We start from the raw sequence: 12171 nt of genomic DNA on the forward strand, positions 1-12171 counted from the left end.
GTTTTTAAAAAGACAGAAACAAGAAACATCATGACAAGTGGAGACAGAGAGACCAGGAAAGGAAGGGAAAAGCTTGATATTTTAGTAACTTCGAGTGCCCATTAGATAGGTACTTTTCCCCTGCTTTTTGGACAGAGGGTCCCACGTCTTCACTTTGCACTGAGTTCCCCAAAGTATGTCACCAAGCCTGCCTTTGGCCACCTTGTGAAACTACCAACTCTCCCTTGCGAGGGCCCACTCTCGAAGCCTGAGAACGTGGGCTGCTGGCCAGACTCTCACCTGTCCTCTCTTCTTCCCCTCACAGGTCTTTTGTTGGCTGTGTGCCAGGCCCTGGAGAACAGTACGTCCGCTCTGAGTGGTGAGTCCCATCCCCTTGGTGTGGGGTGGTGTGCGGAGCATTGCACGGCGGCAGACCCTGGCTGCCTTGTGGAGCCTGAGCTCTAAGCTTCCTCCTGGGGCTCCTGCCCACTGAGCTCCCGCACAGCTGTCCCCTGCACCCTCTCTGTCCTCTGTCCCAGGGGCCCAGGGAGCGCTCCTGGGAGGTCTTAACTGCTGGCCTCAGGGCTCACCCTCTCCCTTCTCCGATCAGACAGTCACTGTGGGCAGGGGTGCCGGAAAGCAGAGCCCGCACCACCCACAAGCTGGGAACTGTCACGTTATAATCCATCTAAAGAAGAACCCAGATTCCTAAACCCTCGTCTCCTTCTGCCTGGTGATTTTGTTTAGTTATTTTCCAGTTTATCTTTTGACATTTGTAGTCATATTTCCCTGGTTTCGTTTGCAAGATCCTCGATCAACAGATTGGAAGTTGGGAAACGTGGGAGGCAAACCATTCACGGGCAGAGGATCACAGAAAGCATCGGCTTTTAGCGTTTGTCCATGTGCGCTAATATTTTTAGACAGTTAGTCATGGTGAGGAAACTATTTGGATTCCTGCTTTTTAAATTCAAGGTTTGGAGTTGTGCGTTTTTCCATGTTGCTAGAAAGTCTTGAAATTTATCCTTTTAAAATGTCATGATGTTCCATTAAGACGGACGTATGTGGTTTAATTAGGCATTTCCCATGGGATATTTTTGTTGCCTCCAGTTTAAATTATAATGCTACATCTTGATGCCTAGAAGGTGTTTCCTTCTTTTGGATTCTTTCCATAGGACATATCTCCAGGAGCAAGGATAAATATATTTATGAACCTTTTAACAAATTGCCAAATAGCTTTCCAAGTGAATTGAGCTGATTTCTATGCCAGCAATGCGTGAGTCTGCCAGTTTCACTGTTCCCTCGGTGACATGGAGTATGCTTCCATCTGTCATTTCAGTGGCCCCTGCTGTGTTTCCCTAGTTATCTCAGGGAGGTGCCTGGGCAGAAGGTGGTCCTATGCATTCATAAATTCTCTGACCAACCACACAGTGTCCCTGGTACTTGGCTCTTCTCTTCTTCCAGACCTTTCCATCCAAACACCGTGGACGTGATGCTGCCACTCCCACTGAGTACCAGTCTCCTCTTGGAGCTGTTATCCTTGATGCACTTGAACCATTAAGGTGTCCAAGCCACTTGGTGGCCCACATTGCCACAGATGCCTTTCTTCCTCTGTGTTATTCTTTTCTGGGACTCGGGGTAGAAGGATCTATACCTCCCAAAGAGGTGCTTTTAGAGTCCAGGGTCTGCCAGAGTTTCCATGAAGTAGTTCTTTCACTTTTTAATTACTTCCCCCATCACAAAGTGCTCACATATGGTATATAGGGAGGGGAGATAGCTTTGTGACTCCCCCATGCTGTTTTCAGAACTGCCCCAACCCCCCTCCTGGGATGCATTTACCCCCCAGGTGCATCTCCAGCCCCTCCTGGTCCTCACTGTAGGACCTGGTAGGCCAAGAGCCGGGGTCTCCTCTGAGTCACTTGTAGGTGACAGTTTGTGGTGATGGCAAATGTTGATGCTACCTCCATGGGGACGGGTACTCCTGGTTATTTTATCCCCTCCTCCCATTGCATCCATGTGTACAAGAAAGGCCTAGGGGATGTTGTACCCCAGCACTGGGGTATGTGTGTATTTAATTCTTGACTAATTCAGGAAGTAAAACTATTTGTTACTGTTTATAATAGAAATCTTCATACATAGAAAAGGAGAAATAATAGTGAAATCAATCCCCATATACCCATCACCCAGCTTCAACAATTAGGATCACTCTGCAATTTTTCTTTCATCTATTCTCTCACCTTTTTGAGTTTTATCTTTGTTGGGATAGTTTAAAACAAAGTCCATTTCACTTGTGAACACTGCTTATATCTAACAGGTAAGAACTTTAAAAACAAAACCATAGTTCACTTACATCAACAAAAGCAACAAGAATTCTTTTTTTGTTAGATCCTTAAATATGGAGGATGGATGATGCTGAATTCAAATTTGTGGCACTTCATTTAATTTGCATTCCCTTTGTCACAAGATTAGACATTTTAGATTTTTTTTTTAATTCTAGCTTTTTTTTTTCTCACATGGCATGTGGGATCTTAGTTCCGCAATCAGGGATCAAACCCGTGCCCCCCATGCAGTGGAACTGAGGAATCTTAACCACTGGACCGCCAGGGAAGTCCCTCATTTTCATTCCCTTTGATGTTTTCATATTTTGCTTTCTACTTATATTTCCTTTCAGGTCAACACTGCTTTTTGTAAAATGTGCTCATTTATATACTGGGTGACTGACTTTCACATCTGAGTCCTTCCTAACCCTTATGCTCTGGATGTTGGTGGGCTCATTTACTAAATCCTAAAACTATCCACTTAGATGTGAAGATGGGTTGTTTTAGGACAAGCTATGAGAGCTTCACCCATGGCATAAATATGCAGGTCTCTTCACTCTAAGAGTTGATTGGAATGAGAAACAGTAGTGGACATAAGAAGGTTTTGGTACATTCCTGATGGATGGTGCTGGAGCAGAGGACTGCAGGCATACTCAGAATTAAGCTCTAACATTTTGATGGAGCAGTGTCGAGAGAAAATTGCAAACTCCATGTACCAATCAGGAGTAGAATATGAGCTTGAAGGAACAGGGGCTGATCCCATGAGGCTTTCTTGTGCTTTTCCCCCAAAAAAGTGCAATGTTCTCATGACTTCATGGTTGCTTCTGACTTTCTTGTTGAGGTTTCATTGGTTTCTTCCAATCTTCCTTTTCATAAAGTCCCATATGTGGGGGGTAGATGATGCCAGAGGCATGGGAAACTGGCATTATTGTCATCAGTAAATGCTTCTCAGACATCTGCTTTGGGTGGGACATTGGAGGGATAGATGCCTTAGGCTGAAGGTTAGGAATCCTGGGCATTGGGCCCATCTGGTCTGAGTTTTGTCGAGTCCTTGGGCAAGTTATTCATCTGGTTCCTGTTTAGATCTTAGTTTCCTCATCTCTTGGCCTTGAATCATAAATAACCTGTGAAGTTTTTCACGTGATCACTCTGATGGATAGATAGAGACTACTTGGAAAGCTTTGCTGAGGATTATAAGGCTGCCTTCAGACTGTTAGGAAATATGGCAGTGATTAACTGGCATTGCCTGCCACAGGCCTCAGATAGGCTGGTGGTAGTGTGACTGCCATGTATCTCATTCTCTTGGAGCCAGGTGGTATTTTACATTCAGGTCCTAACATTATAGTTACTGGACAACTTCTGTGTCCTTCTGTGTCCCACTACACAGGTGAACCCATAATGAGAGCCTCATAGTGACGGAGGGCAACCACAGCTGACTGCTTAGTGCATGATTTAGAAAAATAATTGCTACAAGAGTGAAGTCAGTAGTCTGGGGATCAGGACAGAAAATTTGTATCTGGTTGGTTGTCAATTTGTAAAGCATGCGGAGAAACGTTAGCTGGAGGCAAGGTGAGGGTGGCAGGCAGCACCTACAGCTTAGAGCTTCGCATCCTTCACAAAGAGTTACAACCTATCTTCAGAGGCACCTTTTAATGCCCCTGACAAGGGACAGAATGCATCCTGGTTAAGTTGTTGGGTGGCTGCTTGCTTAACCCTCCGAAATGTTGCGTAGTTCCCAGGCTTCCCATGAGGTTCTCATGTTTTTGTGAGACTTGCTCTAATGACCAAGGGGTGTGGCGAGGGCCTTGCTCAGGCACCTGGGAGCCAGGCTCCCTTGTTATCTTCCTTGCACGATCTGGGTACTCGGGGTGACTTTTGAAACCTCTGAATTCTGCTTCCTCTAGCCTGTGTCTAATGACCCCCACCGGTAACCGGGCAGTGTTGGAAGCCTTACTTAATTTAGCATCTGGGAAACTTCAGAGGCGATGATAAAAGACCATGGAAAATTCACAGTGCTGTTATTCACGGGGAAGGTCACTCTTACCGGCTTGTTTGGGGAGATGGTGGTCAGATTTCGGCGGGGACTTTAGGCTTAACTATGTTGAGAAGGGCGAGTTTGGGATGGGGGTGCAGAGGGAGGGCAAATCTGATCATAGGGAGCAGTCTTTGAAGGCGTTACTTGTTTGGAAAACAGGTAGAACATGGGTCAGCCAGCAAGCAAGGGATCTGTTTATTGCTCATCTCACCTAACAAAAGCTTTTCAGAACTGCAAACCACTTCCCCGTTCCATTGTCTGGAGTTTTCCCACGTGGAGCTGAAGTCATTCTAAAATTAGAAAGCTCACGTGTTCTACCCAGGTACGTGGTTCACTGTTCCAAATATGTGTCTGTAGCACAAGAGACTTGGTATGACTTTGTTAGGGGCTAAAGGCACAGACAGCCGTAGGTGCTGGGACTAGCTCACTTCAGAGGACACTTAGTGGACCGTGGAGCCTCAGGAGAGAAAGAGGGATTCTTTCTCCTCATTTTACCTTTTACTTTCTGCAGAGGAAACTGTGCTGGATCAGAGGGAAGTTTGCTCGGGGTAGTAGACAGGCCATAGGGTGTGGAATCCAGGATCGTAATTCTGACTCACTAGCTGTGTGACATTAAATCTCCCTGAACCCCAGCTCCCCCTCGATAAAATTAAGGAGTTGGATTAAGGCAGTCTTTTCAAACTGTGAGTCACAAAATCACTTTAGTGGGTCACAAGCAACATTTTTTAAAAGGAGATTGAATAGTTTAGACAAGAGAATTTCAGAGTGCATTACATGAAGAAAAGTCAGGTAATGTTTCATGATACTCTTGTTTTGGTTATTCATGGATTTATATATTGGCATTCTGCATTCGTTTACTTGTGTAAGCTGCACCCATACTGCATCCTCTGTAATTTCCATATTTGAATTCTTCAGCGTAAGCACTTAGACACTTGCAAAGTAAGCGCTGTAAATCTTTGTAGATTTACCTATACTTTTCCCCCCATACACCTAGTCTTTTTTAGTTGTCTTGTTCACCCCTAATTTGACAGCAGTTCTTTTTTTTTTTTTAACAACTTTATTGGAGTATAATTGCTTTACAATTGTGTGTTAGTTTCTGCTTTATAACAAAGTGAATCAGCTATACATACACATATATCCCCATATCTCCTCCCTATTGCATCTCCCTCCCACCCTCCCTATCCCACCCCTCTAGGTGGTCACAAAGCACTGAGCTGATCTCCCTGTGCTATGCGGCTGCTTCCCACTAGCTATCTGTTTTACATTTGGTAGTGTGTATATGACAGCAGTTCTTTTTATCTACTCACCTTTATCAAGTCTTTCCAGAACACTCCACTTAACAATAGAAACAACAGCTCTTTCCTTATGCATAGATATGTCATTAGTTTATGTAATATGTAATTAAATTATGTAAATACAATAATGAGTGCAACTGACATAAACAGGTTTGGGAACAAACACACATGTCCTCTTGGTAAATATATAGCTTCACTGGTAAAAACAGAAACGGGCTGGTAAGCTAGAGTAGCCAACTAATTGAGCTTTTGCACTCTGAGAACATTGGTCTAGTTGTTTTAACGAAGGAATGGAGAGGATGGATTGGGTAAATCAAGGCCCTGGCTTAAGCTGAGCTCAGAGAAGAGAGCATCTACCAGCTTTGAAAAAATCAAAGCAAGTGACACAATTCCTGGATTTCTAAAAATCAAGGCCTATAGAAGCCTACTGTTCTCCCACTTTTTAGTTTTCAACTTTTATTTAGCACAAACTTATTAGGTACTATCTTATACCAGGCATTGTGCTAGGCCCTGGAGATACACATGAGAAGTAACTATGAGCCCTGACATCAGAGAGCATAGGGTCAGGCAGATGATGATGATGATTTTTACATCTCAAAGTAAATCATAAACATAGACCATGTGGTCTACCACATGGATTTCTTTGAAGAAAACACCTGCTTCTACTATTTCAGACTTCCCATTTTTAATCCAAGTGCCAAACTGTATACTTTTTACTTTCTTTGATAAATTGCTTCATGCTCAGTTTGGCCTGTGGTGCCGAGCTGGTTTTCCATCTGATTGATCACCCATCTGGGCTGTGGTTGGCATCTGTGGAGCTGGCAAAATCCACAGAATTGCTGAGTAGTGAGGCCCCACAGATTGTGGCCATTTACTCTGTACCTACCATGAAGATCATTCTAATACCAGTTCATTCCATCTCTGCGCCACTTAGCTCAGAGTCTCAAGAGAGAGAATTGGATTGGTTTGTCCCCTTTGATCAAGTGGTAACCCAACAGCTGTGGCAGGACTGGGAAGGAGAAGCTGCAGGTAACAAGGTGCCAAAGATCAACAAAGATTTATTGAGCACTTATTATGTGCCAGGCCCTGATCAAAATAGTCTCTGTTTTTAAGAACCTTATACTCTGCTGGGAAAGATAGACACACTATTATATTTTTATCTATCAAATCGGCACATTTTTGAGAATGGCAATACTGAGTGCTGGTGTGTGTGAGATGAGACAGCTACATATATTGCTTATGGATGTGCACGTTGACTTTCTAGGAAAGAGCTTAGTATTAATGGGGAACTTGATTCCTTAGTATTAGTAAGAACCTTAAAATTGTCCATGCCCTGTGACTCAACAGTTACACTTTTAGCCATCTATTTTACAAAAATAACCAGAGATGTTAGGTTATTCTCCATTACAGTAAAATATAGCCAATTTAAATGTCAGCAAGAGGGAAATAGTTATGGGACAGGTGGATAGATTTTAAATGAAAGCCCTTTAAAATCATGCTGAAGAATATTTAACGATATGGGAGAATGCACATGTAAATAAACAGAAAAAGTAGTATATAAAATTGAATATAATATATCAAAATTGTACACAGAGATGCAAAAATAAAGGGCAAACATCATATGGTGTTAACATTAATTGTCTCTGGCTAATGGGAATATAGGTGATTTTAATTTCCTTTGTACTTTCCTGTTTTTCTACCCTGTCTACAGCAAGCATGTTTTAATACTATAGTCAGAAATAAAAGGAGATACTTTTTTAAAAATAAATTTACTTATTTATTTGGTTGTGTTGGGTCTTTGTTGCTGCGCACGGGCTTTCTCTAGTTGCGGCGAGCAGGGGCTACTCTTCGTTGTGGTGCGCGGGCTTCTCATCGCAGTGGCTTCTCTTGTTGCGGAGCACAGGCTCTAGGTGCACGGGCTTCAGTAGTTGTGGCTTGTGGGCTCTAGAGTGCAGACTCAGTAGTTGTGGCTCACTGGCTTAGTTGCCCCACGGCATATGGGATCCTCCCGGACCAGGGATCAAACCTGTGTCCCCTGCATTGGCAGGCAGATTCTTAACCATTGCGCCACCAGGGAAGTCCCGAAAAGAGCTACATTTTGAAAAAAAAAGAAAAGGCTGTGGCTGGCATCCTGCCCTGCAGGTCTGTTGGCCAGCACAGGTTGAATGCAGGCTGCCTCAGTCTTGCTGTCTCGGGGCTGCAGCTGTCACTGAGGCTCGGTCAGTGCCGCTGTTTCTGGAGCACAGGGACCTGCCATACTGGCCTGCTTGAGGGCTGCCCCAGTCCCTGCAGCTTGGCACCCACCCCCAGGGACCTCAGTGTCTGGAGATGTTGACCCCAACAGGATAATTGCCAGTTCACCTCCAAGTTCTGGGGATGCTCATCCAAACTCTTCTTGGGTGACCCTTTGGCTCCTAAATCCTGATCCACTTTTTTTTTTTCAATTTTTATTTATTTATTTTTATTTATTTATTTTTGGCTTCGTTGGGTCTTCGCAGCTGTGCTCGGGCTTCTCATCGCAGTGGCTTCTCTTGTTGCGGAGCATGGGCTCTAGGCGCGTGAGCCCTAGAGCACGCAGGCTCAGTAGTTGTGGCTCGCGGGCTCTAGAGCGCAGGCCCAGTAGCTGTGGTGTGCAGGCATAGCTGCTCCGCGGCATGTGGGATCTTCCCGGACCAGGGCTGCTGATCTCCTGCATTGGCAGGCAGATTCTTAACCACTGTGCCACCAGGGAAGCCCCTGATCCAGTTTTATCTCTGGGTTTCAACAGAGAGGCTGGGCTTTTCCAGGCCCCCAGCCCTAGAGTCAGTCTCTAGAAGGTGAAAACTCTGGAACTGGACAGAGTTCGGATTCTCCCTCTACCACTTACTAGCTGTGAGACCTTCAGCAAATTACCTAACCTCTCTGTACCTCAGCTTCCTTATCTACAAAATAGGAATAATAGGACCTGCTCTTAGGGTTGTTGTGAGGGTTAAAAGATTACATGTAAAACACTTGGAGCTGTGTGCACACACACGTAGGTACTCTGCTGCTACCCCTCTTTACTATATTATTGGTGATGCACATGTCATGACGCCAGACCTGTATCTTTATGGGTGCTTTTATCACCTGCAGTTAAGTTCTAAGGCAGTGGTTCTCGTGTTTCAATGTGCAGAATAGTCATCCTGCTGACTGTGTTAAAATGCAGATTTCTGGGCCCCCCTCATCATGTGGCCCAAATCAGCACTTCTGTTCCTCAACCACATTTTGCTAAGGCCCGATGGGAAGAAGCTGAGTGGTACGCACCCTTGTAGGCTGAGGGGCTTTCTCCTTAAGACAACAGCCCCTCCCCGTCCCTGGAGTTCTTGCTCCTTCGCTGGACAGAGCCGGTTTCTGGGAGTCTGTGAAATGTTTGTGTTCCAGGACTGATTTTCTAGCATTCACCTGGAAGCTTGGTAAAGACAACCCAAAACCTCAGAACTTGGGCCATCACCTCAAAACATCCTCTTTCTTGTTACCCTTGCTGTGACGAAATGATGAACATGGAGGCTTTTGGTTAAGGCATCAGGTTTGTTTTCTGAGAGCCTGACCCCAACCTCCTGCTTTTGAGTTTGGGGAACAGCCTGGGTATCTGGTTATTTACTAATGAAGGGACCTTTAGCTGTTTTGATGGAGCCAGGTTCAGATGTCCTCCTAGCAGCCTCAATAACTTTGATTTACAGTTTCATTCTGAATCTCTCTTCTTCGTTTCCTGTCCGGAAAGTTATTGTGCAACTTTCTTAGCAGAATGTGTAACAGAAGGTGATAGCACATGTATGACCATTTAATCACTAGGTTGCACTGACTAAAATGTTTCTTAAATACCAAAACATGCTAGCACTAAACAAGGGGGGAGATGGATAAGATGAAATAGAATGGAGGGCTCAGTTTTACTCATGCCATGGAGCTGGGTTCAGAAGAAAGATGCTTTTATTCTCAGTTGTCATTTAGCAGCCTGCCTAGGAAGCTCTCTTTCGGGCCCTTTTTGTCCTGACTATTGGGGGCTTGGGATATAACAAACATCGCTCCCTGCCTTACACAGTAGGTCTAGGAAGGCAGTTTTTGAATCTTGAAAGTGAAAAATGTTAGCTCTTACTAGGAAATCTGGCACTAATGAATCCTCCTGGTGCTCTGGGGCATGACAGATGGAAATATAATCATGAATCACGTAACCATCCACTGGAGCCTCTATAAAAGTCTGGGTCTAGCAGGCTTTCCACCTGATATCCTGTTAAATAACCACAGCCCAGCACAGCGAAAGGTTCTAGAAACCTAGACGCACATCTAACCAGATGATAACCACATCATAGTTGTCATTGCAGGCAATTTCCTAAGGATTTAACCCTAGGTCGGTGCCTCCCAACCTTTTTCCGAATAAAAACCCAATTTGAACGTCAAAAGTATGTGACACCTCATGGATAGTAGTTGTGCCTTTAACATTAAATTAATTAATATATGAAAGTTGCAATGAGAACTCAGGAACACTTTGAAATAAATTTGTATTTTATCGATCACAATAGAGTTCACATAGTAATGTGACCTAACACTTATAGAACTCTCACTGTATGCTGGATACTTTTCTATATATCCGCATTTAATTCCTAGAACTCTAGGAAGATGGCACTATTATTAGCCCCATTTTACAGTTGGCAAAACTGAGACACAGAGAAGTTAAGTAACTTGCCCAAGATCACATAGAAAGTGGCAGAACTGGGCTTTTAACCCAGGTAACAGCATTGTTGTAAGCACTTCACCACTAGGCTTGAAAAATACACACACAGAGATATACATGTATCTCATTCAAACCACAGATATTGCTTGAGGGAAGATTTACCAACACCTAGCATTAAATACCTAATTCTCTTCTTTTCTACCTTCCACAAGACAAATTGGGAACAACTTTCTTGGGTTTTTAATCCTCTTTTCCACTAAAAATTAGACCTACATCTTAAAGCAAATTATGGGCATGTATATGTATGTATACACATGTGCACATATGAGTGCTTATGTGTGAGCATATATGTATACATATATAAGCTTCTATTTAATTTTATATTCTTCTTAACACAAAACGGTGGAATCTTCCTTTATACATTTATTCTTCCATTCAACGAAGACTGACTCAATCCTAGGATATGCTGAGTCCCAGGGGAACAACTAAGACATCGTTCCTGCCCTTGAGAATCTCAGCATCTCAGGGCAGAAACTGTCTGGCTAACAGATAATCACACCCTCGGGTGGCACATGTGCGGTCGGGTGGCTGCACAAGGTGCCGAGGGAGAGAGGGAACCTCAACTTGTTCTTTGGGGGAGGCATCAGGGAAGGCTTCTCACAGGAAGTGACTTTTGAACTGAGTTTTGGAGTCCGAGATGGAGTTAGGCAGGCAGACTTTTGGGGACAGGACGTTCTTGCAGATGTGTGGAGGTGAGGTTGGAAGAAAGCTGTAGCCAGCTGAGGAAGACCGTGCGTGGACTTTGTTCTGAGGTGTATAGATTATTATTGTAAATGTTTGCATAGGTCTAGTCACGGAAAGGTGCTTCCTAAGGGAACCTTTTCATAGGTTTACCTAAGGTGGTTGTAACTCGGCTTTTGAAACACAAGGGGTTAAATCTAGAGAACTCCAGGGTCACAAAGTCCATGTGGGTAATAACACAGCCCTCCCACTCTTTAGCTTTGTCGTGTGTGGTGGCCCCATTTGCTAGCTGCCTTGGGTATATATCCAGTGGAAGTGTTGAGAAATTCTCAGTTATTCTTGGAGCTTCGGTTTTACTTGATTTCACCTCCTCATTAGCAGGTGAGGGAATTATGCCTTTTCACCTACTTAAGTGTGGTTTGATGAAAAGGTGCCTAAAAATAAAAATCATAAGGCTGATAGCATAGTAGTTACAGTAGAATCTAGAGTCAGCCTGGATTCAGGTCTTAACTGTGCCCTTTGGGGACTGTGGTCTCGGGCAAGTTAACTTTTCTGTGCCTCAGTTTCCCCATCTGTAAAGTAGAGGCAACAACAGAGCGTCCTTCATAGGGTCATTGTGAGGTTTAAAGAGATGACCTGTAAAGTGCTCAAACAGGGCAAGGTGCAGAGTAAGGTCTGTGTATTGGTCACATAAATCTTTTCAAAGATAGTGAAAGCAGTGATATACACGTGAGAAATGGTATTCAAAATACGGAGATGGCCTGAAGCAGTTGGTAGCCAGGACACGAGTTGAGTTTAAAGTTGTAAAGGACTGAGCCAGGGTAAGCCATATAACTCCACGCTCAGGGGCTTGCCCTTGAAACTTAAAGGACAGGTCAGAGGAAGCCCCCCTCAGCCTGTTGGGAAGTGGTGTTATAGAACCTGCCACTTAGAAGATCCCAAAATTAAGCTCTCCTTTTAGAACTGTGGTACCCAATGTAGAGGAAACACAGCCTGGCCCTTCGGTGACAGTGATGGGAGACGTGGGATGTCGTGCTCTATTCTGAGTAGTGAGATTTAGGAGGGACATAGAGAAGCTGGAGAAACTGAACCACCATGAGAAGCCAAGGCACCAGAGGG

At 44.2% G+C, this 12171-nt stretch overlaps 1 protein-coding gene across 2 annotated transcripts in view; it reads left to right on the plus strand.

Moving 5' to 3' along the window:
• Positions 1–12171, plus strand: part of TGFA (transforming growth factor alpha) — a 102521-nt gene that overhangs the window by 35500 nt on the left and 54850 nt on the right. For both annotated transcript variants that reach the window (XM_059079839.2, XM_059079840.2), the window contains exon 2: positions 305–358. In XM_059079839.2, coding sequence (XP_058935822.1) covers positions 305–358 — 54 coding nt within the window. The remainder of the gene's footprint in view (positions 1–304; positions 359–12171) is intronic.

The sequence above is a fragment of the Kogia breviceps genome, chromosome 11 (genome assembly GCF_026419965.1).
Source record: "Kogia breviceps isolate mKogBre1 chromosome 11, mKogBre1 haplotype 1, whole genome shotgun sequence".
In the NCBI taxonomy this organism is placed as follows: domain Eukaryota; kingdom Metazoa; phylum Chordata; class Mammalia; order Artiodactyla; family Physeteridae; genus Kogia; species Kogia breviceps.